The sequence below is a fragment of the Hippocampus guttulatus genome, chromosome 3, assembly GCF_054856545.1.
Source record: "Hippocampus guttulatus isolate MCC_2025c chromosome 3, RoL_Hgut_1.0, whole genome shotgun sequence".
Classification (NCBI taxonomy): domain Eukaryota; kingdom Metazoa; phylum Chordata; class Actinopteri; order Syngnathiformes; family Syngnathidae; genus Hippocampus; species Hippocampus guttulatus.
The window spans coordinates 15,261,578-15,288,915 of NC_141263.1; the positions used below are offsets into that span (position 1 = coordinate 15,261,578).

General features: G+C 41.0%; 4 protein-coding genes across 13 annotated transcripts; 3 read left to right on the plus strand and 1 right to left on the minus strand.

Annotated features, from left to right (window-relative positions):
• Positions 1–1,585: 1,585 nt before the first annotated feature.
• LOC147207612 (GPI alpha-1,2-mannosyltransferase 3-like) lies at positions 1,586–8,823 on the minus strand. 2 transcript variants are annotated; one of them, XM_086107004.1, is made up of 14 exons: positions 8,469–8,823; positions 8,227–8,385; positions 6,982–7,144; positions 6,646–6,769; positions 6,363–6,480; positions 6,181–6,285; positions 5,969–6,099; positions 5,741–5,881; positions 5,609–5,660; positions 4,166–4,377; positions 4,008–4,072; positions 3,193–3,397; positions 2,950–3,127; positions 1,586–2,749 (listed from the first exon to the last, which is right to left on the minus strand). In XM_086107004.1, the coding sequence occupies exons 3-14, from the start codon at positions 7,091–7,093 to the stop codon at positions 2,636–2,638; spliced, it is 1,557 nt and encodes a 518-aa protein (XP_085963130.1). In that variant the 5' UTR covers positions 7,094–7,144; positions 8,227–8,385; positions 8,469–8,823; the 3' UTR covers positions 1,586–2,635. The 2 variants fall into 2 exon arrangements, with proteins under 2 accessions (XP_085963130.1, XP_085963131.1); XM_086107005.1 differs by having other exon boundaries at positions 6,646–7,123; positions 8,296–8,385.
• A 118-nt stretch (positions 8,824–8,941) lies between these two features.
• On the plus strand, positions 8,942–9,597 carry pigbos1 (PIGB opposite strand 1). Its single transcript, XM_086107015.1, has 2 exons — positions 8,942–9,143; positions 9,274–9,597. Exon 2 carries the CDS (start codon positions 9,325–9,327, stop codon positions 9,499–9,501), a length of 177 nt encoding a protein of 58 aa, XP_085963141.1. The 5' UTR covers positions 8,942–9,143; positions 9,274–9,324; the 3' UTR covers positions 9,502–9,597.
• A 1,481-nt stretch (positions 9,598–11,078) lies between these two features.
• On the plus strand, positions 11,079–20,490 carry rab27a (RAB27A, member RAS oncogene family). Of its 8 annotated transcripts, none has more exons than XM_086107011.1 (8): positions 11,079–11,340; positions 13,019–13,086; positions 13,207–13,234; positions 17,097–17,265; positions 17,998–18,083; positions 18,172–18,275; positions 18,718–18,841; positions 19,204–20,490. In XM_086107011.1, exons 4-8 carry the CDS (start codon positions 17,113–17,115, stop codon positions 19,397–19,399), a joined length of 663 nt encoding a protein of 220 aa, XP_085963137.1. In that variant the 5' UTR covers positions 11,079–11,340; positions 13,019–13,086; positions 13,207–13,234; positions 17,097–17,112; the 3' UTR covers positions 19,400–20,490. The 8 variants fall into 8 exon arrangements, with proteins under 8 accessions (XP_085963137.1, XP_085963135.1, XP_085963134.1 ...); XM_086107009.1 differs by having other exon boundaries at positions 13,022–13,086; positions 13,207–13,304; XM_086107008.1 differs by having other exon boundaries at positions 13,022–13,086.
• Positions 20,491–20,752: 262 nt separating this feature from the next.
• vrk3 (VRK serine/threonine kinase 3) lies at positions 20,753–27,333 on the plus strand. 2 transcript variants are annotated; one of them, XM_086107021.1, is made up of 15 exons: positions 20,753–20,813; positions 21,663–21,865; positions 21,981–22,094; positions 22,753–22,854; positions 23,165–23,317; positions 23,560–23,697; positions 23,783–23,838; positions 24,582–24,648; positions 24,787–24,868; positions 24,976–25,072; positions 25,149–25,241; positions 25,530–25,662; positions 25,868–25,985; positions 26,471–26,529; positions 26,603–27,333. In XM_086107021.1, the coding sequence occupies exons 1-15, from the start codon at positions 20,794–20,796 to the stop codon at positions 26,737–26,739; spliced, it is 1,572 nt and encodes a 523-aa protein (XP_085963147.1). In that variant the 5' UTR covers positions 20,753–20,793; the 3' UTR covers positions 26,740–27,333. The 2 variants fall into 2 exon arrangements, with proteins under 2 accessions (XP_085963147.1, XP_085963148.1); XM_086107022.1 differs by having other exon boundaries at positions 20,784–20,857.
• The last annotated feature ends 5 nt before the right edge of the window (positions 27,334–27,338 follow it).

The following is a 27,338-nucleotide window of genomic DNA, read 5'->3' on the forward strand; positions in this document are numbered from 1 at the left end:
GAGCCTGGGGTCTGCTGCAGCAAGTCGGTGTAAATGGCCCGCGCTTTTTCGCAGATGGCACCCTCCGTCAAAGGACACCTCGTCAGCTGCTTCTCCGTTAACCACACCAGCAGCAGCCTCTCCATCTTTTCATGGACAGAGGTGCGGAGTCTTGAAATTATTTTAACACCCATGGCTGGTGTTATAGCCTTTATCGACTCCTTCTGCTTCAGTATGGAACATATCGTTGAAGTGTTACGGTCGTACAGCCTCGCCAAGTCGACTACGCGTACGCCTCGCTCATATTTTTCAATTATTTCATGCTTTAATTGAATGGACATCATCTTTTTCTTCTTCTTGGCAGGAATAACTTTTTTCCCAGCATTCATGGTTAGGAAAACAATTGGCAAAGTAACTCCACAAAAGAAAAAAAAATTATTCTGTAAGTTAACCACTTCAGCGGAATCAATGAGGTTTAGATCAGGCCGATGTCAAAAATCTTTGTCCACTATGGGCTGGTGACGCCCTTTGAGATTCTTTTGCGATTAAAGGCTACACAAATTAACTAGATCTGACTTGTCGGATGTAGTGGCGTTCGTCAAATGTGGTCTCAAGACACGAAGCAAAACACCGAACGAGGCTCGTCAGTCAAGATACCTCCGTATTTCGGTGTCTTCACATGCTGCTGGAAACAATGTGCGCTGCCACCTTTGTTTACAATTCCTCTCGCGTTGATCTTCTTCCCGACTGTCTGTTTTGGGGGTCAACCGTGATTTGAAACACGGAGGGAATCTACCCCACGTCCCAATGCACCACGTTAAAAATTGTCCATCACCTCCTCGTTCACTCTCGGACAGTGGCCGTACTTTTCCGCTGCGCTGCCACAACCGTCTTTTGTTTTGCAGTCGAGAGCAACGTCGCGCCTGCCCACTTTCCAGCCGCCGAAAAGAAGACAAAGGATGTTTAATACCAAAACAGAAAGTTACTATCAACCGTAAAAACGCCCAAATCGGACACAAGCCAACCCTAATTGTCAACTGCAACCATCTTCTTTCTTCTTCTGAATATTTGGCGGTTGGCAAACACCGTGATGGTACATTTCCGCCACCTAACGGTTAAAAGTGTGAACCACAATATCTAATATGTATTAAATGAACGACAGTATATTACCGCTAATCAGCTGTGCTTGTCTGAGATGTCCAAAAATGATATTCTAATATACATATTCCCTGAATCATTTTTTAGAAAATCTATATGTTAACACATAACCACAATGTGCAAACCGTTCTCTCAATATATGGTCATTGTTTCACATCATTTCTCTAAATCTCATTTCCACAAGTGCCTTCACTTCACCTCCATTCCACTGTACCTTGCGATCAACTGTCCTGTCCAATTGAGTTTATTTGTAGCCACTCGCTTAACACTCTTTCCGCCCCTCTGGCCTTTCCTTCCAATCACATATCACATTCTGACAGGCTCTTCTTATTTAATTGTTGGTACTTAACATTATGGATTTTACCGCCACCTACTGGTACGGAATGTGGGTTAAACTAGGACTGTGGCATGTCAAGCAAAGATTTGATTCATAGAAGGATTTCTGACGCATGATTCAATTTTCTTTATATACAGATACATTAACAATAAATGCTGTAAACATTATACACGTAGCATATTTATTGTGAAAAAATATTACATTCACGTGAAAAAAAAACTTTTCTGAGACCTACAGTATATTTTTGGTCTTTGCTTTTTTTGAGGTTTGTCATTGCAGACATCTATTATTCACCCAGGAATATCCTATTGTGGATATCTGGTACAGAATTGTAAATACACAGATTGCTGGTATCGCTCTGTTAATGAAAGAAAACCCCACAGTGGTCACAGAAACAGCTGGGATCTAATAAAAGTAATAAATACAAATTAAATGAACAGTCAACAAATCTTTACTACATTTCTGAATGATCTTCAAATATGATTTTTTTGCGCTGATTCTAAAGCTGCCCTCGTCTTTTCTCTACATATCGGATTTTCATAATCATAATAATAAGAATAACGATATACAATATCAGAATCATTTATTGACCAAATACGTAAAACACATAAGGAATTAACTTTCCCATTTTCAATCTGTCCAGAGAAACATAACAAAAACAATGACCAACAATGACAGGGTCACTGTTTAGCACCCCGATAGCATAGATTGAAAGGAAAACAATCGGAAAGAGATGCAGAGCGCGCTCTCCTCCCATTCATTTCTGAATGCAGGCTCTGTTCTAAACCAGTCAGCAGCTCGTCTTGAACTGTTTCCGGACCACGAGACACAATGGTGCACCGTGTCCTCAGTCAGAGCGCCTGGAGAGCACACCGGCACTTTTTTGGTGCACTGTGAATAACTGAACAGCACATTTCAATAATGCACTGAGTATTCGAACTGTCGGTGTAAACCATTGCACGCTCGGAGTGTATTTCCAAATGCGCCAATAACCCGATCTGGTCAATTTATTTATTTATATTAATCCCTAAACCATACCACAGAAACCCAACAATAATTGGTTAATAAACAGTAATGGGGGGGGGGTGATTTTATAGAACTTGATGTTACTTCCAGCCTTTTTTAATATCAGACATTGTTGCCAAGAGGTTCCCATGGTTGTTAGTGCTTTTCATAAATAAAGATTCTTCTTCCAAGTCTTCCCTCGGGAAAATGAGTGTGAAATATGTCTGTTGTTTTCTTGTAGTTATTGTCCTGCAGAAATATGGAGATCTCCTACAACATAATACGTATGAGCATTTAGTAACATGTCTGCCTTTAAACTCACTCCTCATGCCAATTGAGCATTTATTCAATGTCCTTAATATCCCAAAAAGGCTCTAGTACCTGGACCTTAAGTTGACTATCAAGGATATTGAAGAAATGCTAAAACAGCTTTCCATAAGCCACTCTGATGGATGTGGTAGCACTTTTACCTTCTCCAAAACGTCAAATAGAACCAAGTGGGAAGGACGTGACTGCCTGTGTGGAAATGATGTCCGGAGCCAGAGAAGCGGGTCATCGTAGAATCTGTCCGCTTCGTCCATGGGGCCCGCTTGGCCGAGATCAGGCGGGCACTCGAGAAATGACATCTTTAGTGGGCAGTGGATGTGGCTGCAAGAGGATAGAAAACTTTACATCTTGTTACAGGTATCCATATCTTATCGCGCAGTTGGTACCTGTAGTAAGGGGTGGAGTGGCAGGGCATGAGGAAGAGGACGTCCGGCTCTGACACGTTGTGACAAAGTGTACGCACGTGGCTCATGACGTCCAGAGCGCCTCGCTGGTGAATCAGCCCAGTGTAGAGGGCTATGAGCAGGTTGACTGCCAACAAACCACATGCGGCTGCTCGTCGCCACATTCTCATATGACCCACCGATACACCTGTTAACACACGCACACACAACGTTTGGATAAACCAAGGGTGGGCAAAGTATGGCAAACGCAGTTCGAGTGGCATGTGATTTTTTTCTTATTATTTTTTTAATAGAAGAATCACGGATTTGGCTGATCGACGCCACTAAAGAGACATAAGCCACGGACTCAAGGCTGTCTTAAATTCTTGGCAGCCTGCTACCAAAACAACATCTGCTATCTTGACCTTCCCCTGAAGTACGCACGGAAGCTAGTCCCCCACCATCACCCCCTCCCTCATACATTCCCTTGTTTCACCGTCTTCATTGTTTATGTCTTGTGACCTGTTGTAACTGTCATATGCTTGTGCAGGAGTTTTTTGCCTCACTCAAATTATCCTCAAATGAGGGTAGTTCGAGCGTGGGGGTTTTTTTCTCCCCCTCTCCCTCCCTTGTTTCTTTCTGACTTTCGGGTTGAGTGAACGCCGGCGCGTTTTGGCTGCCGCTGCTCAACCCGTATTGTTTTGTGTTTTTTGTTATTGTAAAGTGTCCTTGGGTGTCTTGAAAGGCGCTTATAAATAAAATCTATTATTATTATTATGTGAATTTACGCTGTTAATACAGTTGTCAAAGGAACTTACCACAGAAGATCAAACAGAAGGGAAGCACAGGGTAGATGAATCTAAACTCCTTGTGTGGAAGCAGACTGACAAGAATTTAAACATGACATGAGGTGACTAGACATTAATATTAGTAGATATGAGCAAAGAACGAGTGAGAGAGAATTACGATGCTTTACCTGTAAACCCCAATGGTCCAGGTGATGGCCACCAGTAGGACTCTGTACCGTCGGAAAGCCAGGAAGCATCCATGAAAAAAGAATGGGAGATGGGGGCCAATTACGACTGGAAAGCCCTGAGTGAGGTACCAGTGCCAGGGATGGGTGCCGTAGAGCTCGGCCACATTGTGGAAGACATTTATCTTCAAGAAGTTGAACTGCACAAAGATCCACTACACAACAGAGAACAACTGATGAACCCAAAACATCCTTTTCATTTGCAGTTCACACTAGAGACCAGAATGTGAGACTAGGCACACATTTTAAAACAGAAATCTACACCATTAACTAAAAATAGCACAAAAAGTCCAGTAAAGCCACACTATTTCCCAGTGCATAGGAACTGACCCCATCCATGAATAATGAAAACCTAAAAAAAAAAAAAATTGACACGATGATTTCAGAGATGCCACAAGATGACAGCAAAGGACTAAGCTCCCCTAAATGAGGCTCTTACCTAATTTCCGCACTAAATGCGCTTTTCCGTTACAGGTTACAGAAAGGCTTGGCCCCGCTCTGCCCCCCGGCCTTGATAGGCTTGGCCTGGCCTCAGTTTCTTTTTCAGAACAGGCACCAATCAATTGGAGCATGATTAACTGAGTTGTAGGAGACTGTAAGTGGCAGAAATCCACTGCACATACAGTGTGCTGGGTTCTGCTTATACTGACTGGGGTCGTGCATGGACGAATTGATATAGAACAACACACACGATGCAGTTTGCAGACGCACGCACGCAAACAAAACAAACACTTCAATTGCAGCATTTTTTTTCATCATTAAAGCACAGGCTGCAGTACAATGTGAAAGTTTTCATTTTTAAGTTTTTGCTGACTTTGTTAATGTTAAGATCTGACAGTAAGTTCTCATAAAAAAAAACCTACACATTCTTCTGTTTGTTTGGTTTTTCAAATGCTTGCTTTCCACGAACCCTTAGTAATAATAATAATAATAGATTTTATTTATAAGCGCCTTTCAAGACACCCAAGGACACTTTACAATAACAAAAAACACAAAACAATACGGGTTGAGCAGCGGCAGCCAAAACGCGCCAGCGTTCACTCAACCCGAAAGTCAGAAAGAAACAAGGGAGGGAGAGGGGGAGAAAAAAAAAACCACGCTCGAACTACCCTCATTTGAGGATAATTTGAGTGAGGCAAAAAACTCCTGCACAAGCATATGACAGTTACAACAGGTCACAAGTAATAACATTATTGTACTGTTAAAGATACCTGGCAAAAATATCGAGATGACATTTTGCCCATATCACACAATCACGCCTTTCAAGCTCATATGGAAACAGTTTCGAAATATTAACTTCTTGAATGCACAATTGTTGGAACATCTAACATGATGGTTGTACAACTGTGTCGGAGTACCTAATGAATTGTTCAATGTATGTTTCACCTTTTCATAGAAGATACAGTCGATTGTGGTCGAAATCACAACGGCTGAAACCCTGAAAAAAACAAAAAATGCTGTTACATTCAAACAAACAAAATCTGAAACATAAAGCTGTGAACATAAAACACAACGAACCCTATGGGAATGTAGTCATGAACGAATAGCCTCAGTTTGTTTTTGCACTGCCAGAAATGGTAAGCCAACAGCGGAAGCCAGACAATCAGGGCCGTTGGGCGAACAATGATCGCCAGGGCAACGAGGGTCAAATATTTTTTGCTGAAGGGGAAATAAAACATGAACATGGTGTCAGCAGGGAATTGACTTCACATAGAGAGAGAGAGGAGTTTACCACGTCAAGGAGACCTGCTGTGTGTTTTGGATGCTGGCAGCGGAAAGTAAGACAGAGCCAGGCAAGTGATGGTGGCCTCCATGCTGTTCGTTAACGTTCGGGTGCAGAGGAACCATGTAAACCACGAGCACAGATGGCAGAAGAACTGCACAAACATGGGAATACAGTCAACATCCAACGTAATTGACATTAAACCTGGGAAGAAAAAAAAAACAAGTCTAGTTACCGTCCATTTTGCAATATCTCGATCTTCCAGTGTTCTCATGAGGAAGAAGAACTTCACGTCTGCAAACGCACTAAGGAGTGCTTGAAGTAGTCGGGGAATCCAAATCTGCAGGGAAAACCAACCAGGTTGAATAAACAACCACATATGACCCAAACATGGCTGAATATAGAGAAAATACTTTCCAGAAGATACACATAGTCGCAGTTTATCCAGTGTAGTATTTTATAGATGACAGCAAAGAAGAGAGGATAGGTGAAGCCTCTTATGCCTTCCTTCCATTCCCATGTCAGATGCCCATAAGTCACACTGTTAAGTTTTTTAAAAAAAAAAACTTGATTAGGTGATATAAAAGCAATTGCCTGGGGAGCAGTTGAGGGTTAGATACTCTACCTCTTGACCCTAATGAGGACAAACACTATAGAAAATGCATGAATGGTGTCAAAATGATTCGAGGTGAAAGGATATTTGAAGACCATGTGATGGGCTACTTCCACAGACTGCCAGTACTCATCTGGAACAAAACTGCTTTGAACCAGGAAACAGTTGACGACACGGAAAATCACAGAAAAAGCTGCAACTCGCATCACTTCTGTATAGAGAAAGAAGAATGACTTTACAGTAGAGTGAAAAACACCAATTACCAACGTTGGGGATACCAGTGTTAAAAATAATGGCGGTACTTGCATGTTGTTTTCAAGTTACAGGTAACCTAATAAATTACTTTTTCTTTGTTTGAGGAAAGAAACTAGTAACGAATTACTATTTTCAAGAAAACCATCAAACACCAACAAGGAAACCCACCTGTCCTAATTGGAGCATTATCTTCCTTTGTGTACAGTAGTGATTTTCTTTTCCTGAGTTTGACATCCTCCTCGGTTGTCCCGAACCTCAAACGCTGTCTGAAAGTCTCCATGTGTGGTAGAAGCAACCTTTGGCGTGAATGCTGAAGACATACATCTAACGTCTGGTGAAGGAAACATGTAAACATTACAACTTTATAATCATCTCCAAAAGACCAAACCATCTTACGTTTTATGATTACATTGGCCTACATGACGGATTATATTTTGTACTGGGTTCCTGCGGATCCTTAAAAAGTATTCAAAGGTATTGAATCAATAAATCTAAAAATAAGGCCTTAATTGGCAGTAAAAGAAAGTCTTTAAACAATCTTTCAAAAAAAGTTAATACCTGATAAGTGGGATTTTATGTTTGTCAAGAGCTTCGAATCTGAAAATTCACGATAACAGAAACAACAAAACATGTTTTTTAATCATGACTCTGACGAGCAGACACAAGTCACTTCCAGTGCCTGTGTGCACCGCACGAGTCATTTCCTCCCTCCAAAAACCTCTGTACGGCCGCCACCGCACAGCGTTTGGAGGACATCACATTTGATGACGCCAATGCCGCACTCCTCGGTGGTGTCTCCACCGGCGAACGACTTCCCATGTTGCCTAGTACCTCGCTGTACCATGTTTTGGACACAATCCACAGCCTTTCCCACCCAGGTGTGAAGGTTTCCACAAAACTGGTGGTGGCCAGGTTTGTCTGGTCAGGCCCCAAGAGTCACGTCAGGACATTGGCTGACTCTTACAATACAATACATGCTGATTTATATAGCGCTTTTACAACAGCAGCAGCTGTAACAAAGCGCTTAACAAAACAGTTAACATAAAGTAAAATAATAAACACATCACATAACATAAAACACGGGAAGTTGTGCAGTCCTAACCACTTTTCCCTCATACGCTTTGTTGTTTAAAGCAGTTTGAGATGAAAGAGGAGAGAATCAAAATGTCTTTTCACCAGTGGATCAGAGACGTCATGCTCAAAATGTGCACACGTCGGCTCCAAGCTAAGTTTCAAAGACTCTTGCATGGCATGCCAGCATGGTAGGGTACGACGACACACCTTTTGAGCCCCGTTTGCATTGCCGGAGATGGGTAGGACAGCCCACCTCCCTCCCGCATGTATACTCACCTCCTCACCATGGTGGGCAGGATCACTAGGTGGTCAGAGGTGGTTCCCCTGTCATCGTCTTACCTAAAATGAGGTGGCCGAGGCGGTCATCGCGTCCTGGGTTGCCCTCCTCGGCGCGCCGGCTGGTCTCACCTCTGACGTCGGACCTCTGGACAGCAGTCGCGCAGGGTTTGGTGTTGAAGATTACTTTTGCACCATGCATCTACCCCGAGTTGTTTGATCCTGTTAGTTTGCACAATATAAATCCGTTTGCCCGATTTCCACTAAAGAATGCGGTCATTTCTTTTAACAAAGTTAGGCCATACCTTTGGTCGGGGCGCGTGATCCATAAGCATGAAATGCACGAGTACGCGCAATTCTTCGTTTATTCTTCTTCTTTTTCTATTTGTTGTTATTTTTGGCGGTTGGCAAACAATTTAGTGGTGACTTATCGCCACCAACTGGTTTGGTGCACGGGTGCTGATTTGAAAAGGAGTACAGTACAGTACTGGACTTCGATATGGCTCGGCAGGTTCTTCGGGAAGACAGAAATGGCACTTCCGTATACATCCGCTGTGATTCCTATTTTCAAATTAAAAGTGCATTTTTAAATGCACAGTACTGTAATAAATATTCCTAAACCAAATACAACCAGAAATGTACATTTAGTATATATTACAAATACGCCTTTCTTTGACTGGACTTATTTGACGAGATGACGAGGTAAATTGTACATTTTTGTCCAGCAGGGGTCAACATGTCGAACTCGTTGGATATTGTGCTGTAGTCGAAAGCAGAGAATAAGGAAGTGAGCGTCATGCTAACACGTCTCCTCGGTGTCCTTCTCGTTGAAGACGTTCTAACGTCGTGTTTTAATTTTCGATCTCTCTCTCCCTCCTATTTCCCTTACAGTAACACGCTTTGGACGTTTCCTCTGTGATTTTAAATAGCCACGAAATTATTGGTACTGTATCAACATAAAACTCAAGACAGCTCAAGAGGTAAACAGGACTGGCAGCCTACCAGCCATTATGCTAACACGAACCAACTAAGTCTCGCGATATCTGCAGTGAAAGTGTTTTGTTTTCATTATTCTGTACAGTAAAGTACTGTATTCTTCCTTTCTTCCAGGACCACCTTCTGCTCTCACCACTGAACCTGTGATTTGGGGGTTGGAGGGGGATGCTTCGTAAAAAAATACCCTTCACACAGATGGCTTTTGCCACACTGCTTGGTGTAGCTGGTGGTTTCTATATCTACAGACCTTATTATGACGTCGTGCCAAAAACCACAACGCCGCAGAACCAGGATGTGGCACTGAAGGACAATGGAAGTAGTGGAAAGAACTCATCCGGCTAAAGTGCAACAATGGACTAAACCAGCAAAGCAATACTCAGTTCGTCAATATCATTTGATCATAAATGAAGCAAAAATAAAAACATTTTTTTCGGTGTTTGTAGTGTGTCGTGTATCTGTGTCAGTCACTCGCACTGACAATCATTTTTACCCAAACAATAGTGGTACAGTAATTATAACCAAATTAGCAGTTATTGCATACGATTACTGCTGCAACACTTGTTTGGCTCCCTCTAGTGTCATACATTGTGCACACGTTGTGATAAATATACTGTACATGTATTTGGAGAGGCTACAGCAGTGGTCCTCAAATGTTGTAAACCAAGCACTTCAAAAAGTACTTCGATCACCAAGTACCAACAAAATGACTAGAATTAAAACAGTGGCATTATGAAGTCTAAATGTGAACATTGCCTTAAACATGGAAAAATAACGAAAATTGAAAAATATTTTGTGAAATAAAAATGAAAATGCTTTAAAAAAAGAAAAGCAAAACTCGTCCACCACGAAAAGGTGATGGCTTTTGGAGGGGTATAACCCTGATGCAAATCTAATTAAATGTTAAATACAAACAAACTCTATTTAACAAATGTACTGGACTGCATTTTAAAAATCTTAAGCTACTATAAAATTTTGCATAGTTTACAGCAGCAGTTTTAAAAGTGATTACCGTATCACTTCAGCCTGCGTACCACTGGTGGTAATTGTTCCACAGTTTCATCATCACTGGGCTACAGTAACAGTACTGTACAATACATCTAAAACAATTGAGATGTGTGCTTACATAGGTGTGCACACCCTTCTGGGTGTGTCATGTTATTGTACTCAAGTCACATTCAAACTCATGTGAAATGGGAGTCAGAACACACTTGCCACCATCTGATTTGCCTCTGGTTAATCAACAAACAAATTTCAACACAATCTATTGTTGTGTGTATCATTATATATATCGAATAGCAAATTTTGGACAAATTAAGGGGAATTAGATAGTTTACCGGCACAACTCTGAAGATATATCTCTCGCACTCTGGTTGAAAGTTTCTGCATTGGTGCATCCACCGGGTCAAGCCCACTTTCCATAATGAGTTGCACCAGTCTTCACCTCCTGCAAAACATCCCACGTAACTCACATAGTAGCGCTTTAGCTTAGGTGTCAATGTATGTCATTATTTTAAGTGAATGTCATTGACAAAAATTGAGTTCGCGCACTCACATCTCGAAGTGAAAAAAACATTTGGGGGCTCTTGCGATTCGGCACTACACCGAGGCCACGCGGTGCAATAGCCCCGTGACAAATCTGTGTAACCTCGGTTCAGACCCTCCAGGATTGTATTTTACATTTTTAAAAATGTATTGAATAAAGTAAAAAAAAAAAAAAGTTCACATTTAGTGGTTTGAATTGGTGTTTTGAACCGTATTAATACCTGTCCTGAAAACATCACTCGTCTCGGCTCAGTATAATTGCTGGCGTTTCTCCTCGCCCGTCTCCGTCGGGAATGGATACTGAGTAGGCGTTTCGCCAGACCAACAGGTTACCAAATACCAAACTTATGTACAACAATAGATGTTCCCCGGGCATGTTTAGAAACGTTTCCTCGAAGTGAAACTGTGATGAAATTAACAAGTCGGAGCCGGCGGGGAGGAGGAGCTCCTTTTTCTTTCTCAACTCAGTAGCATTTTGCTTTGGCAAATGAAGTAGCTGACCTTAACCAGGCTCCACGACATCCCATGGCTCAGAGGTGACGCGATAGACACATTCACTTAGCCCTCGGAAGAGTCAGTCATTTAAATTTCTTTTGTAAACCTGGTGCGCTTGTTTTTCATTCTTCCAAGCGACAAGAGGTGAGTGAAGCCAGTCAACTTTCAGGAAATGTCAGCAAGTAGCATCTGTTTGCAGCTAGCTCCAACTTTCCCCCCTGGTACCTTGTAGTCTTTCTCAACGACCGTATGACAGTTCTGCACAATAGTTGTGCAACTTTAGCACACTTGCAGGACAGCGACTGTGCACTGGTTGACATCTGGCACTACTCGTTTGAAGCGCGAGTTTTTGTCTCGTGTAGTTTTATCACACTAGAAGTTGTACAGTTACTTAGTTTTGCCTCTCACTAGTAACATGTAGTTGACCTTATTGAATTTTAAAATTTAACTGGGGATCACGGTGGGCGTACTAGTACATTGACCTTAGTAGCCGAATATCCTTGCTCGAATAGATGTTCAATTGTTTGATATCATATCCTTTATATAAATCTTAAGGTCCATGTTCCAGCACAGTCTTTGTCTTCACTAGTAAGACAATTCAGAGCCCTAGTAACACGACAAGGGCCCACAGGTAGAAAGACTGGGTCTAGCTAGTCATGTTTGTTGCTCTAATGACTTCCAGTAATAAATAACATTTCATCTTATGCAGGATATCAAGGACATAAAGCGATTGAGCATTTATTCGATATTCAGCTTTAGATCCATGTTCTTGTACACTCTTTGCTCATATTAGTAGGACAGCTTTGACAACTACATGTTATTAGTGTGGCACAAGTGTTCTTTAGTTGACAACTGCACCCTACTGTTCTTTATGATACACTATATGTTAACTAGTAAAATGTTGTCACTTATTTTTAGTGCCAGCACAACATTCTGAAGTAGTGCAGTTTGGCCTCACGAGTAGAACGACTACTCCAAAATTGCGCTAGTTGACATCTGCACACTACTAGTAGTGCATATGAATCACATACAATATGTTAACTAGTAAACTTTTGTCATGTCACTATTAGTACTAGTAGCGCACCATTGTTAACCAGTTCAGTTTTGTCCAACTCGTAACATGTACGGTAGTTGTCCTTGTATTCCATAGTTGACCTGAGGACAAAGAGTGTAGTTACTAGTACATACAGTATAACTCAAGCTGAATATCGTTGATAATAAATAAATGCTGAATTATACATTAACTGTGATATCCATCTTAAGGTCCATTTACTCATAAGACATTTCAGAGCACTAGTAAAATGACTCAAACGTGCTAGTAGAACTACTGTGTCTTGCCAGTCATGTGTTTCCCCAACGACAATGGCATTTCTCCACATCAGTAGGACAACTATGGCATACTAATAAGACAATTACAAACAAAACTGCGCATTAATGTTATGTGAACTACCCGCAGGAGAATTCCATAATGCCACTCACTAGTAGCAAACAGTTTTCAAATGGTTCACGCTTTTGCCTCACTTGTATCATAAAAATAAGAGTTCCTACTTGTCCGCCAAAGTTGTCCTCCACGTGAGGACAGCGAGCGTACTAGTAGAGTTGACAGAGCTTAAGCGGGAAATCAAGAATCTCGAAAAAATGTGTAAACATCTTGCCATAGTGCAGCCACATGAGGACCAGCTGAGGGTCATTACGTGTTCTATTTGTTTCACTTAATTCACTTTAGTGTCAGTTTGATGTGTGTGTGTGTGTGTGTGTGTGTGTGTGTGTGTGTGTGTGTGTGTGTGTGTGTGTGTGTGTGTGTGTGTGTGTCTCTCACAAGCAGTAACTGGTGCTGCTGTGTAGTGTATGTATCCGGATTGCATCCTCTGAGCTGGATTGCTGCCCAGGGTGGGTCCTTAACTTCTACTTGTCAAAATGATTAAAGTTGCTTTTTGTCAACTGACATTACTCTTGGAAATTTGCAGGAAAAGCCCCATTACTTTATCTGATGATTTTTTTCAATTTCAGTGGAACTACTTGGCCTGCACAGACTCAGGTTGGTGCAGTTAAAATGTGGCTGAATTGAACTTAAGCGCTGCAAGCTTCAATTCTTCAATTAGGCACAGGTATGCATGAAAAATCAAATGATGGGTATGGTGGTTAAGGAATGAAGCTCTTTCAACCAGATAATACATTTGATTTATAGTTGTGCATACTTGTGTTGCACCAAGTACCGGTACCAGTATCGTAAAGTTAATTTTAGCGGGCCAAAATGAGACAGCTGGTGGCCCGGTGGCCCGGTGCGGCTCAGCCCGAAGAGGCAACGTGGGTGCCCCTTCCCCGTGGGCTGACAACCTGTGGGAGGGGCCAAAGGGGTCGAGTGCTTCGCGAGCTGGGTGGCGGCCAAAGGCGGAGACCTTGGCAGTACGATCCCTGTCTACAGAAGCTAGCTGTCGGGACATGGAATTTCATTTCTCTGGCAGGGAATGAACTTGAGGGGGTGTGCAAGGCGGACAAGTTCCAACTTGACAATTTTGCAACATTGCTCAAATGTTAATTGACAAACCGGTAAGGGAATGATATGATGGCCGAACATCAAGGAAGTGTGTCGGGATGTTCGGGGCACCTTGCGTTTATATTTGACAATGTGTTTATTATTGTGAATAGTGTACAGTGGTGTGGGACCATGTACACCTACCGTTAATTGAGTTTAGTGATTTCGTTTTGTCATTTTAGTTCATGTACCGGTATTTCATCTGTAGATTGTGATGGCATACTTCATGAAGTGTTTGTTCAAGTGTCAAAAGTCTTACGCAGTCATGATGGATTCAAATGCCACGTGTAAAAGGCTTTTCCTGGCAATTTTTTTGCTAACCCTGAATTGTATTTGGAACTGGTCATAATTCCCTCGGTTAACTTGAATTCCCCAAGGCTTGAAATTCAAAACTGGGAAGACTATCATCACGAGAACCCCCTCCTTCCATCATATCACCCCGATCCTCCGACAGCTCCACTGGCTTCCTGTCAAACTTAGAATCAACTTCAAATTACTTCTCTATACATTCAAAGCCATCCATAACCTTGCGCCCCCCTATCTGTCAGATCTTCTTCAAATCTCCATTCCCTCTTGCTCACTCAGGTCCTCATCCTCCCTCCACCTTTTTCTACCCTCTGCCCGTCTCAGTACAGTGGGGTGCAGAGCCTTCAGTCGCTCTGCCCCCAAACTCTGGAACTCACTTCCTCCCAACATTCGTAATATTGACTCTCTTTCCATATTCAAAACCCAGCTCAAAACCCACCTATTCAGACTTGCCTACCCGCCTTAAATCTTTCTTTCTTTGTTTATTATTTTATCTGTGTTTTACTATTGCTCTTGGTTGTACAGTGTCCTTGAGTGTTATGAAAGGCGCTTACAAATGTGATGTATTATTATTATTATTATACTTGCTGGGGTTACACATAGCAGCCTGATGTCTCAGTAATTCAGGAGCAATGACAGAACAACATTTCTGTCTTCAGTTTTTGTGTGTTTCTTATATAGCACAGTAAGTACACTAGATGTTCAAGTTCAGTTGGACAAGCTGGAGTTTCCCAACAAAACGGAAAGTCTCGCTTGCCTGTTTGCTTCCTTTTCAGCATTGCGGAAGGAACGATAACGAGGTGTTGTTATTTCTCTGGTAGGTTTTGGGGGGTTTTGTTAGTCATATGAACCACTGATGATTGTTTTGTCTAGCTACCTACTTGACTGAGCTGGATGGAACAAAATTGTCAGGAAGCTAAGCTGGACCTTATTGGAAGGAAGCGTTCCACCATTTAGTGAGGCTCTATTGTCATATATGGTTACAGTTTTACTTGCAGGACACAAACACTTGACTCATTTCACTGCCATTTGTATTGCAGGGTTAAAAGTGTCACTTTTTTCATGTGATTTGTTTATTCTGTCTGACACAAGTTACAAGAGGATGTACAAACTTGTGTGACTACATTGTCTCAGTTGTTCATTTTTACTTACGCTTCTCAATAGATATTTTTTATTCCAAATGAATTGTACAAGTTATGGATCACACCAGGTCTCATTTTTTTTCACATTCCAAAACCCTGACTAATGGAATACAGTATGTCGATTTTAAATATCAATTGTAATTCATTTATTTAAAATATTCGTCTTTGACATCAGATTGGGTAGAGTTTAAAAAAACAGTTTTGCTATTCAGGCCAAATTGGTTGTAGTGGTTTTACAATTCATAAGTAGTGATTTACAGTTAAGAAGGATCAGTAGCACTTTTGGGATCCAATGCACTTTTAAAAAATGACAAGCAACGGAATGTGGGGAAATGTAACTGAATTAGCTTATTGGCTGGCTTGCTGATGTTAAATAGTGTATTCAACTCTGCATTTGGAGTTGTACTGATAATTACAAACTGAGTACAGTGATCCTCGCTACTTCGCGGTTCGTTTATCGCGGGTTCAGTGCATCTTGGATTTTTTCAAACATATAAAAAAATATATATATATATTTTTTTTTTACATTTACATGGAGTACAGTACTGTATATGTTGCTCTATGTGACTTGCTGTTGTTTTGCAGCTTCTCGCGGACCGTTTGCGGACTTTAAACAAAAAATATATATATATTTTTTTACCTGTTTGTTAATTGGACGCTACTTCGCAGATTTTCGTTTATTGCAGGTGGTTTTGGTCCCCGTTAACCGCGATAAACGAGGGATTACTGTTATACTGCATGATAAACTATAGTGTATTCCACCACCGAATTGTTTATATACTGTAAAATGAAGTTGTCCATCAACACAATCAGTTTCCAGTACGGAATTGATTCATGGTTTTAATACCAGATACGTTCCAATGACCGTTTCCTAAGAAACTAAATGAGTCAAGTAAAATAAACTTCACTTGGATATGGTAGAAGTCATACTTTCGTGCAGTTTTGGTCCTCATTTACAACACTGTACATTAATATGGGAACTCAGTTTCAACTGGAGCTTGGGAACTGGGAGGTAATTTCATGAATATTTAATCTTTAGATCAATACAAGGTAATTGATGCTATTCATCCAAGAAGATTAGAGTAAATCCTGAGCCTGAAAAAAAAATATTGTGTTTAGTGTTAGAACTGTTCATAACAGGTACATTTGACAAAATAAACCATTCAGCTATTATTATTATTTTTTTCGTCTCAAAATAGGCCTGGTGGTCTTAGCTCTTGGTGCAAGAACAAACATGCTAGTATTAGCTGTTAGCATCACTGTGAGTGAGTTCATCATGGATCTTGGTTACGCAAAAGGACTTTAAGCAGCTTATGGCTCGACATGAAAAGATCAGTGCGGGGGGGGGGGGGGGGGGGGTCACAGAAAAGAATGAAGAATGTTAGGCTTGTTTGAATCCTTTTTTTCTTTTTTTGCACGCTGGTCATATGACACGTGCACACGTTCTTTTGGCTGGAATTAGTTGACCACAGGAAGTCTATAAATGTGCCCTTCGCTAAATCAACTTAGTTAAAGTGTTTATCTCTTGATTCGTCTTTGCTACTAGGTTCTCTAATATGAAATGAAAAATCAAAAAAGACTTAGGGCATAGCTGTTTCAGTATGGGAGGCATTTACTCGTATAAAAGCAACGCTCCCATGGCAAAAATAAAAAACAACCCTTCAAGGGTCTCCACTGTTATTTATTGAATTAAGTGAAAAATGACCTTTATGCCTCATGTGTGACATGACGTGACTTGAGATAACTTCTGTTGTCAATTGGTGCTATAGAAATAAAACTGACTTGACTTTCCTAAACAAGAATTGCACTTTATTATAACCACAGTTTGTTGGTGATCCCTTTTCACTTCCAAAGGTGTTTTGTAAATTCCTGTAGTCATTACAGTGTGGAAAACTATGTTCTTTTGTGTGTTGTAGAAATTCATCTCTCACTATGTCTGATGGGGAATATGATTATCTCATCAAGTTCCTAGCCTTGGGCGACTCTGGTGTGGGAAAGACCAGTTTCCTCTACCAGTACACTGATGGCAAGTTCAACTCCAAGTTCATCACCACAGTGGGAATTGACTTCAGAGAAAAGCGAGTGGTAAGCTGCTACTTTTCTTTATAGTTGGAAAAAAAGGAGGACAAAAATAGTACAAGTTATCTCATTCCAACATCTACCTTTAACACATATTTATTTTGTTTTATTGCTTCACGTTTTGTTATCAGCTTCTCCTTTTGGACCAAGTAGGTCATTAAAGAGCCCCCCATCCACAAACCGCAACAAAAGTACACACCGACGTATTTGTTAGAAAACCTTGAGTTTCCTTAGGGAATCACTATTTTTGATTAAGTAACATACTACAGCATAAAACACTTCCACAAGGGTGAGCTATTGATTGCAAATGGGATTTGTCAATGCGAACACAAATACTTTATATTTACTGTTGCAGGGCAGCAAAATGAGTACACACCAGTACCAACTTCTTGATTTTAAAAACGAATTTACTTCATAAAAAATTCCTCAAATTGTTATAGTGTATACAATTTGGAGGCATAACATTATATTCCTGGCATCAGGGCAAAACTTCAGAAGTCAAAATTGGGGAACCCCCCCCCCCCCCCCCCCCCCCCGCAATGTATACTATTGGTCAGTCCACACGCGCAGGTGTTATTTTTACGAATTATTGAGCAATCTAAAGTGTTGAATGGGGGGCCTGTTTCATCCAGATTCCGTTAACTCTGCTGCAGTGGTGATGAATTTCTACTGCACTTGGTCGGACCAACACTCCGAAAGTGAGATCATGTTTTTAGGCGTAATGTGTGTTTTCAACAGACATACAATTCTCCTGGTCCTGATGGCTCCTCAGGTCGGAGACAAAAGATCCACATGCAGCTGTGGGACACTGCAGGACAGGAGAGGTAGTCCAATCTATATTTTGTATTTAACACTCTCTGTCCCTTCAATCAATCGTCTTTCTGCTCTTCTTTTTTTGCTCCTTCTCATCAGGTTTCGGAGTTTGACCACGGCTTTTTTTCGGGATGCGATGGGTTTCATTCTCTTGTTTGACCTCACCAATGAGCAAAGTTTTCTCAACGTCCGAAACTGGATGAGTAGGTCCATTCAATGTCGCACTGAATGTACAATATTGAGCGTGGATCATGTTAATTATGTATTTCACCATTTTGAATTGTACAGGGTATCATGGAGCAATCGCTACAGTGGAAATGTTGATATGATACGATTTGGAATTCAGCTAAAACTTTATCGATTTCAGTCCTGACATAATAATGTGGCTCTTTTTTCCACATTAGAATCACCGTCAACAGGAAAATGTAGCATGAAAATGAAACTCTTGAGTTCTTATAAGTGGCCGAACATTTGCACACATACCATAAAAGTGTTTTACAATGCATTTTTTTCTTTTCCTTGGATGTTTGTCAGATCCCACGCATGTTTCTATTGTTGGATAGTCCTTCCATAAATACAAATTAGATTTTCATGTTACGCTCCATATTTGACAAGGTCACAGAAAGTAAGAACTGTTTGTTTCAGGCCAATTACAGGTGCATGCCTACTGTGAGAATCCAGACGTGATTCTATGTGGCAACAAATGTGACCTGGCCGATCAGAGAGCCGTGAGTGAGGCAGAAGCCCGAGAGCTGGCAGATAAGTATGGGTAGGTGTCACCCGCCCACCAAGCCTCTTCCTTAAATGTTTGTCTAGGAGGCAGTGGCCAATTTGTTTGCCCGAGTCAGTGAGAAGACAGCGTCAGACTAAATTGGCCCTCCTGGAAAAGTCAATATTTGTCCACATGTGTCAAGTATCTTGCTCTGCCTCAACTGTACCGAAAGACAAATAGTCCAATCAAAAAGAGCTGCATGCAGAGTTTTGAAAGGCCTCTTGAGAAGATTAGTAGAGTTATCAAAGAAAGGCAGTGGCCTGTACTGTATTGTAAACAATTACTTTTGTTTGTATTTTTTGTATTTATCTCCGGGATTATTCAATGTTAATTCAGATTTAACATTTACCACCCGACAGGATCCCTTACTTTGAGACGAGTGCGGCGAATGGACAGAACGTCAGCCAGGCTGTCGACGTGCTGCTCGACCTCATCATGAAGAGGATGGAACGATGCGTGGACAAATCATGGATTCCGGACGGCACCTTCAGAACAAATGGTCACAACAACGCAGACTTGGCAGAGAACTCGGAAAGGAGCAAATGTGCATGTTAAGAGTGCAGCGGAGACGTTTACATACACTGGGCATGCATAAAATAGGACACAGTGGAATCTGTTTCAGTTAAAACATGCAAATTAGTTCCCCTGTAAACCTACTGATTGGTGATACACTGTTTTTGATATACTGTGTAGTACTGTATGTCACTTATCTGCCTTTAAAGTAAAAGATGGACATGTGTTACTTGGGGTGGTGGATAGTTATTTACCATAATGCTGAAAGGTCCAATTGTGACAGTGAAACTAAACATATTTCCTCCTTCTTTATGGTAATCCAGCAAAGTGAGTTGCTATTCCTCGGAAGGTTTGTTCTGCTAAATTTCATTGTAATGCTGCATCTAAGGTCTTACTCAGACACTCAAGTATTCATTAGATGGTCAATTTACAGTATATTGAATGTCAATGCCAAGTTTACTCCTCAACATATACATTTATGTTTTTTTACGAATGCAATTTACACTTAGCTAATTTTTGTTAATAACTTTGGAGGTCTCTCAGACTTGGCAAGGCATATACAGTGGCAATAAAAAATAGGCTTGATTATTTTGCATCATTACTGTCCATACTAATAAGGAACAATTCCGTCCTGTAAGTAATACGGAAATATCGAGAAACACGGTATATGTCCAAAGAACATACATTTCTTTCAAATGTAAATTTAAAACAATATATGCATTCAGTTTTTTATAGATTTCTTTTGCAGACTCCTTAAAGATCTTGTTCTTACTATTCTTACTCTTTGAGAAACAATGCAACACATATCTGCATAGTTTACATTTCAAAACTAATCTCGTTTCAGATGTATTTATAGAAAGTATGTGTGTACTTATGCTTACTGTACATAACTTATGAATTATATTCACACTTGCAACTGTTTCTAAAAGAAAAATCACTTATTTTTCAATGTTTTAATGTAAGGACATACTGTACATGTTTGGTCTAAGATTATATTGCCCCTCTGCTGATTTAAATAAAGAAAATACAAACAGAATTTGTGCCTTACACATGAGACAATGTAAAATGTTCAAAAATGTTTAATGCATGATGTCCATTTTCGAATAAAATAAACACGTGAATTTATCAGGAAAGATGTTTTTTGTCATTTCATTTGTGAATTATTCAAAAGATTGAAATTTTTCTAGGAGATAGGCATTCTGTCCATATTGATTACACATCCAATAGTCTTTATTTTTTTTGTCTTACTTGAGTCTAGCGAGCGAGCTAGCTTGCTGGCTGCTGGCTGTCCGTCCGTCTACTATGTCCTATGCTTTCATCAGCCCACGTGCAGTTCTCCTATGTTCCTATAGGGGCAGCATTCTTTTGCATGCTGTTAGAGGCTGCAATATTATTCCATCAAAGAAGAAAAAGACGTAAACACAGACGTCCTGATCATGGAGAAGGGATTGGAAAGGTACTTCTAAAGTCCATTTGGTGTCTTTTTTTTTTAAATTACAGGTACAAGATTTATCTCTTCTAGACGCTAATAGTATGCAAATCGATGACACATTTCAAAAGGCAGGCTTTTATATCTTTTCGAATAGCTTAGCCAGTAGTGTTCGCAGCGACCGATCAAGATATGTTTATGTTTATGACCACTCGTGTCTGGATTATTTGTTGCCATTTCAAGTATTTGGTATGCTGTATGTTCATTGGCTTTTCACAACAACCGGATTTGACAATATTAATGCCCTTACGAAGTGTTATACCAATACATTACGTTTAATTTATCATGGACACCGTACATAACCAGCAAGTCAATACTGTATGTTAGCTCATCTGGGGTTGCAATAATAGCTTTGATATGCAGTAGCTCGCAGAAGTGCGTAAACCCTGCACATTTATGTGATTATTTTAGTGTACTTTATCTTTGCATAATTCTGAAGAAATGCCACTTGGCTACAGTGTGAAGTAGCCTGTTGTAAAGCTTGTAAATTTAATATCCCCTCAAACTAACATACATATTTGAACATCTGAACCGTATAGCATAAGTATACCACGAAGTTCTAATGTTCAATAAGTGTGCCATGTGACTCTTTTGTTTCACAAGGTCTCAGTAATGTGGACCTTAAAATGGATATCAATGATAATGAATAAATGATCAGATGATTTTCTAAATGTATACTCTCCTATCATTAGCCACATGTTGAGTTAGATTGTTGTTTTGTTAACATTATATTACCAGTTTATTCAACACCATCTTATTGTGATGTTTTATTCATCTGTTCATATTAACCACAACTATACACACGTTCTCTTGCAGAATGACTTTCCGTTTCTGCCCTCACTGCGGCACAAAGCTGCAGTCCGGTTTTAAATTTTGTCCTTCATGCGGGGAGAAAATTCCTTGTCCCACCGAGGCATCTGCGCTGGAGGCTACCAAGCCTCCAAATTTCTCTCCCCCTAAAGGGGATGAAGCCATTAAAACAAGCCATGCATCCAGCATGTGCTATGAGGCAACAGATGGTAAGATTATCTTTGCAATGTACACATTAAGTACAATTGCACACTCTAGTAATATCTGACGCAAGAACTCTATCAGAAGTGTTGGAAACCCATCAATATTTTTCTTCATTTACAGTGGATGAAAGTTTAGTTTCTCCTCGTCCTGCACTGCGTAAGACTCGTAACTCCCTCCGCCTGGACAGGGAAGTCAAATTAACTGAAAAAGAAGATGCTCCTCCAGTGGCACAAGGTAATAATTACCCACTTAGTTTAATATTTCTTTTTTTTATAAAGTTCATTTATGATTCTTTGTTTGTTTTCACATGCTACTGTATTATGAACTTTCCAAACCTTGTAGGTATCCTAGACTGTTGCTTCCAGTTTTTTCTGAACGTCCTCCTCGATGTTGGAAAAGAAAATATCAAAATGTAGCCAATTGTATCCACGGTACAAACAAAGGGCTCTAGTTCTGGGCTGAAGTTCCTGTGTTTGGAATGCAATATAAACTCATTTTACCCCATTGAAAAGGAATAATTGCACATGAAATGTCTTTAATTTCTAAATTGCACACGCCATATTTTTCTCAAATCTGAAAGTCCATCCATTTAATAGGAAGGTCACATTTGAACATTTTCTACCCCCCCCCCCCCTTCCCCACACGCACAAAATAGGAAAGTGCAGTTGCCTCGATCCAGCTTGCATGTATTGCAATGACCTGGATTACTGAGAATCTACACAGACATAAGGAAAAACCCCAAATTTTTAGAAAACACATTGGCATTTTTTTATAGATATTGTGAATATCACTCAAAGATTTCTGAGGCTCTTATGATATTAGGCTAATGATGTAACAGATATCCAGATTAATAAAACGGTAATTTGCATCATTGTATTTTCCTTTTTTACAGATAACAGTATGTCTTCACCAAAGCAAACTCCAGTCAAACGTGTCAAGAAGGCGGCAGCTGTTGGGGCTTCTCCCCCTCCCATCTTAAAACCCCCCAGATCTGGTAAGCTTGGACAAAATCAACAATCCAACTTTCTATAGTAGATGACAACGATGGATAATGAACCCAACGTGCCTGTGGTTGGAACGTGGGAGAAAGTTCTTTGACATTGCGCTCCTTGTGCATACCTTGGCCGACAGAGGGAATTTTAATATGGACCTGCATGAGCCAAAAAAAGAGTTTCTAAGTGACTCAATAGGCTGCAATAATATTGGTCGTAGTTTGCAGACGGTAAAGACTAGATGTTTGTGAGTATTATGCTTGTTGTGAAACTCAACCGGAATGACGTCTCATCCGTCAACATTATCTACAGGAAGGGGCAGAGGTACGCTCCTGCAACCTGTGGAGGAAGGAGAAAGAACGACAGATGTCACGATGAGGAACGCAGAAGAATCCACGGTGGACAGCTTGCCTCTGACTGCCTTCTCTCCTCTTTCCTCTCCTGCCTCCAAATCTCCTTTCAAAGGTGAACCAAACACGCACACCAACCACAACGTTATACAGCGACGTGGTGACCGCGGGCCATCGAGCCACCATTAAAGACAAACCCTGCAGCTGCACAATCCTTTGACATCCAATAGACCGGCTGTGGCAAAAACAACATGGATGATGCCAAATAAGGACCATCAGAAAGTTCGATAGAGCTCTTGTTTCATCTGAATCCAAGGACGATTTTCAAAGAGTGTGCCTGTCCGAATGAATGTGCAGGCAGAGGACAGAACAAAGCGAAGAAGGTGGCTGCCGTGGAGCGACTCGAGGATGGCGAGGAGCTGACAGACACGACGGGCAGGAAGTGGACACTTGTGAAGCTGCTCAGTCAGAGCCTGACAGAGCTTGTGTATGAAGGTAACAGATCACGTGTGACGTCAGCCAGTACATGAAACCAAATTGCAACGTCTCTATTAACTGCAATATCTGGATTTATTTCCAGTTGTGCACAAAGGGTCGTGGTCCTCCTCGAAGGAACCTGATTATATCCTTAAACTGGTGAGTCTAATATTTAGTTTGAAAATAAAATACAGTCGGCACCGCACACTGCAGCTGATTGATCCTCACACACGTTATCAACTCGCTGCAATGGAAAAACTATGACCCCCAGCCTTCTTATTGCAAAACATTTTGATGTGCTGCATTCAAATGTTTTTGTTCGTGATCCGCAAACTACAGGTAGTATTGTAATTGTCAAGACAGAATAAAACAATTTTGAGAGCCCGTGTTGTGAACTCACTTGATAACAAGCAGCAGCTTGGCAGATATTGAACCTTTCTTCTTTAGTGCATCTATCTAGCTAGCGAGCTAGCTACCCAATTCAAATAAAGTAAGTAAAAACAGATTACAATGATTTGTAAATCATGTTCAACCTATATTTAATTGATTACTACCAAGACAAGATATTTAATGTTCAAACTGATCAACTTTATTGCACATGCATTTTGCTGAAAGACGCTTCACTTTATCATCCCCAGATATATAGATATGAAATTATGAATATAGTTAAGTATTATTTTAAAACATAACATATACTGTACGTTATGGTTTTGGGTTGGCGGTGGCAGGCTTAATCTCGGTTTTACCGTGAATTTTTAGTGAATGATTCGTCCTCTCATGTAGCTAAATGAGCTACCATAGATGAATTTGCAGCTGCCAATGCGGTGCACTACTACACCCCCTGCTAACTACGACCACAACATGTATCTTCTTCAATGAATAGCTGCACATTTGAATTGCAGGGTGCTGAACGAGGAAGAATTTACAAGGAGCAGAACTTTCTGCAGAGGGCTGCGAAGCCTTCATCTGGTGAGCATTTGCCCCCCCCCCCCCCCCACACACACAAAAAGCATTCGACATTCCACAAGCTACTGCTAAATTTACTGGATTTTGAGAATTGCCGTTTTCAAGTGCTTTTATCGTAAGGCTTCCCTTGCATCTTTGTAGTGGCCAAGTGGATCAAGCAACATGACTTGGATTTCCTTGGAATTCCGTCCTGTCTCAGCTTCGGTCACACGGATTCTTACAGGTGCACTTTTGAGTTTGCACTTTTCTACCATCGCCCCAACCGCAGCCCCCGACCCCCATTCACTTCACAGCCAGAGTGTGGTAAAGCCTTTCTGTCACCATTTTTAGGTTTCTGGTTTTCTCCGCCATGGGCCAGTCGCTCCAGACTGTCATGGACAACAGTCGCCTTCCCGAGAAGACGGTTCTTCATCTTGCCTGCAGAATAGTGAGCGAGCTTCCTTTGCCCCTTGGTCCCCTCGCCTCATCCTCCTAGAAGTTGATGTGTTGTGCGTCCCTTGCAGCTGGACGTGCTACATTACATCCATTCCAACGAGTACGTGCATGCTGACATCAATGCCGAAAACGTCTACATCCAAGTGGGATGCCCGACGCAGGTTGGGAGGACGCTCGCTGATGCATTTGTGGCGCCCCCACTGTACACCCCACTCATTGTGTGCGTTTTGTGTTTGCGCTTTTGGCTGTGTCACATTTGCATGTTTGTGCGCGTGCCTGTCTTTTGCATCCGTCTGCCTATTTCTGTCTGATGTGTGTGGCATGTCCATCTGTCTTTGTGTGTCTGCAAATGACTGTGTGTGATCATCATGTATGTGCTTGTGTGCATGTGTTATCTGTTTGTGTGCTTGTGTCTCTGCGTATGCATGTACCTGCGCGTGTGTTTTCAGATATATTTGGTAGGATACTACCACGCCTCACGCTACTGTCCCGGTGGACGCCACGTGGGATATCGGCAAGGCATCCAAGAACCACACGAAGGATCACTCGAGTTCATCAGCATTGATTCGCATGCCGGAGCAGGTGAGTTCACGTTTTAGGATCGTCCTCCATGAGTGGCTGAAGTGCATCACTGTAAATCGTAATAAAAGCACAAACAACCCCTCCACCTGAAGGTTTGATGAGCAAAGTATTTTTTGGGAGGTAATTCTCTGCGTTAAAAGTTTGAGTAGCACTGTTGTGAAATAAGAACCGTCAGCCGGCGTGAGGTTTCATGGTGCTCTTTCAGCTCCATCGCGGCGCAGTGACCTGCAGTCTTTGGGCTACTGCATGCTGCAGTGGCACACGGGTGCGCTGCCATGGAGTGGCCTCACCGATCCCGACCAAGTGGCTGACCTCAAACAGAGGTGAGCATCATCAAAATGCTGAGTTCAGACTGGTGGGACAGCATAGAACGTAGGTAGGCTTCCCTTTTAAATGGGAAGAAAAAAATTAAATGTGATTGCACAAGCATGAAGTTTAGGTGTTCTAGTATGCTTTTCCTGACCTTTTTTTTTTTTTTCTGCTTTCAGCAGAAGCCTGAATATTTTGTGCTAACACTCACTGGTATTTGGAACTGTTCATAATTTTCTCCCCCTTGAAATGATTTATCTTGGTCTCATTCTTTTATATCACAAAGCTGGCCTTTGAACTGGGGTGTGTTGACTTTTTATACACACGCTATAAATTATTTACAAGAAATTGGTTTGATGTATTTTTTAGTCAAGAACATGACATTATTTGCATTGTATGCAAATTTTGGTGACAGGGGATCCATGTTCCATGTGGCACCGGTACTGATGTTGCCGTGTGCATTCTCTCATTTCATGTGTATTCATTGTTCTTATTTTAGATACATGGATGACATTCCAGCGCTGTTGAGTCACTGCTTTGGCAGAAATAAAGCTTCGAGTGAGTAAATATGTAGAAATATCACGACAAGTAAGTGATTAATAGCTTACACGTTGATTTTTTTGTTGTTTAGGTGCAATTCAGAGCTACGTGAGCTCAGTGGCGGAGCTGCAGTACACGGAGCAGCCGGACTACTCGGAACTGAAAGCCAGGCTCGCCATAGCCTTGTCGCACCTTGGAGGCTCAGTGGAAAAACCCCTCAGCTTTTAGCAAGGAACCGAAAAGATGACCCAACATGAGTTGCAAATATTTCACTATAACCTGAAGAATGACTGCGGAGATATAATAAGGATTTTAAATCTCACTTCAGTATTTATTTTTATAGCTTTTATTGAGCTTTTATTGCTGCTGCTAGGAATGGTTAAACTAGTGGCGGGATTGTGTTTTAATTCGTAGTCTTCTCACCTGTAAGTGTGTTTATGCAAGAATAAATTACCGATAATTCATGCCCATATATGTGATATTCATATTGAAATTTGACATTTGCGTATAACATTGGCTAACTGTTTTTTTTTTTTTGAGCTCTTCATTTTGTTTTCTTTCTCTGATTATTTAGTGTTTAAATTGTGATGCTCATGCTCGTCACAGGTTGCATGTTAATATTTGATGCACTGCTTTTGACGGGAATTCTTTGTATTATGTTTTTTTTAAAATGTCAGTTTATTTCACTTTGTGTTGTCAAGTCAAGTCAACAGTATTTATAGAGCACAGTTTGTCGACAAACGCTGCCTGAAAGCAAACATGAATTGACCGTTTTGTAGCATATCTTCAACTGAAATAAACATGGTTCTTTTGCAAACCGTTTTTAC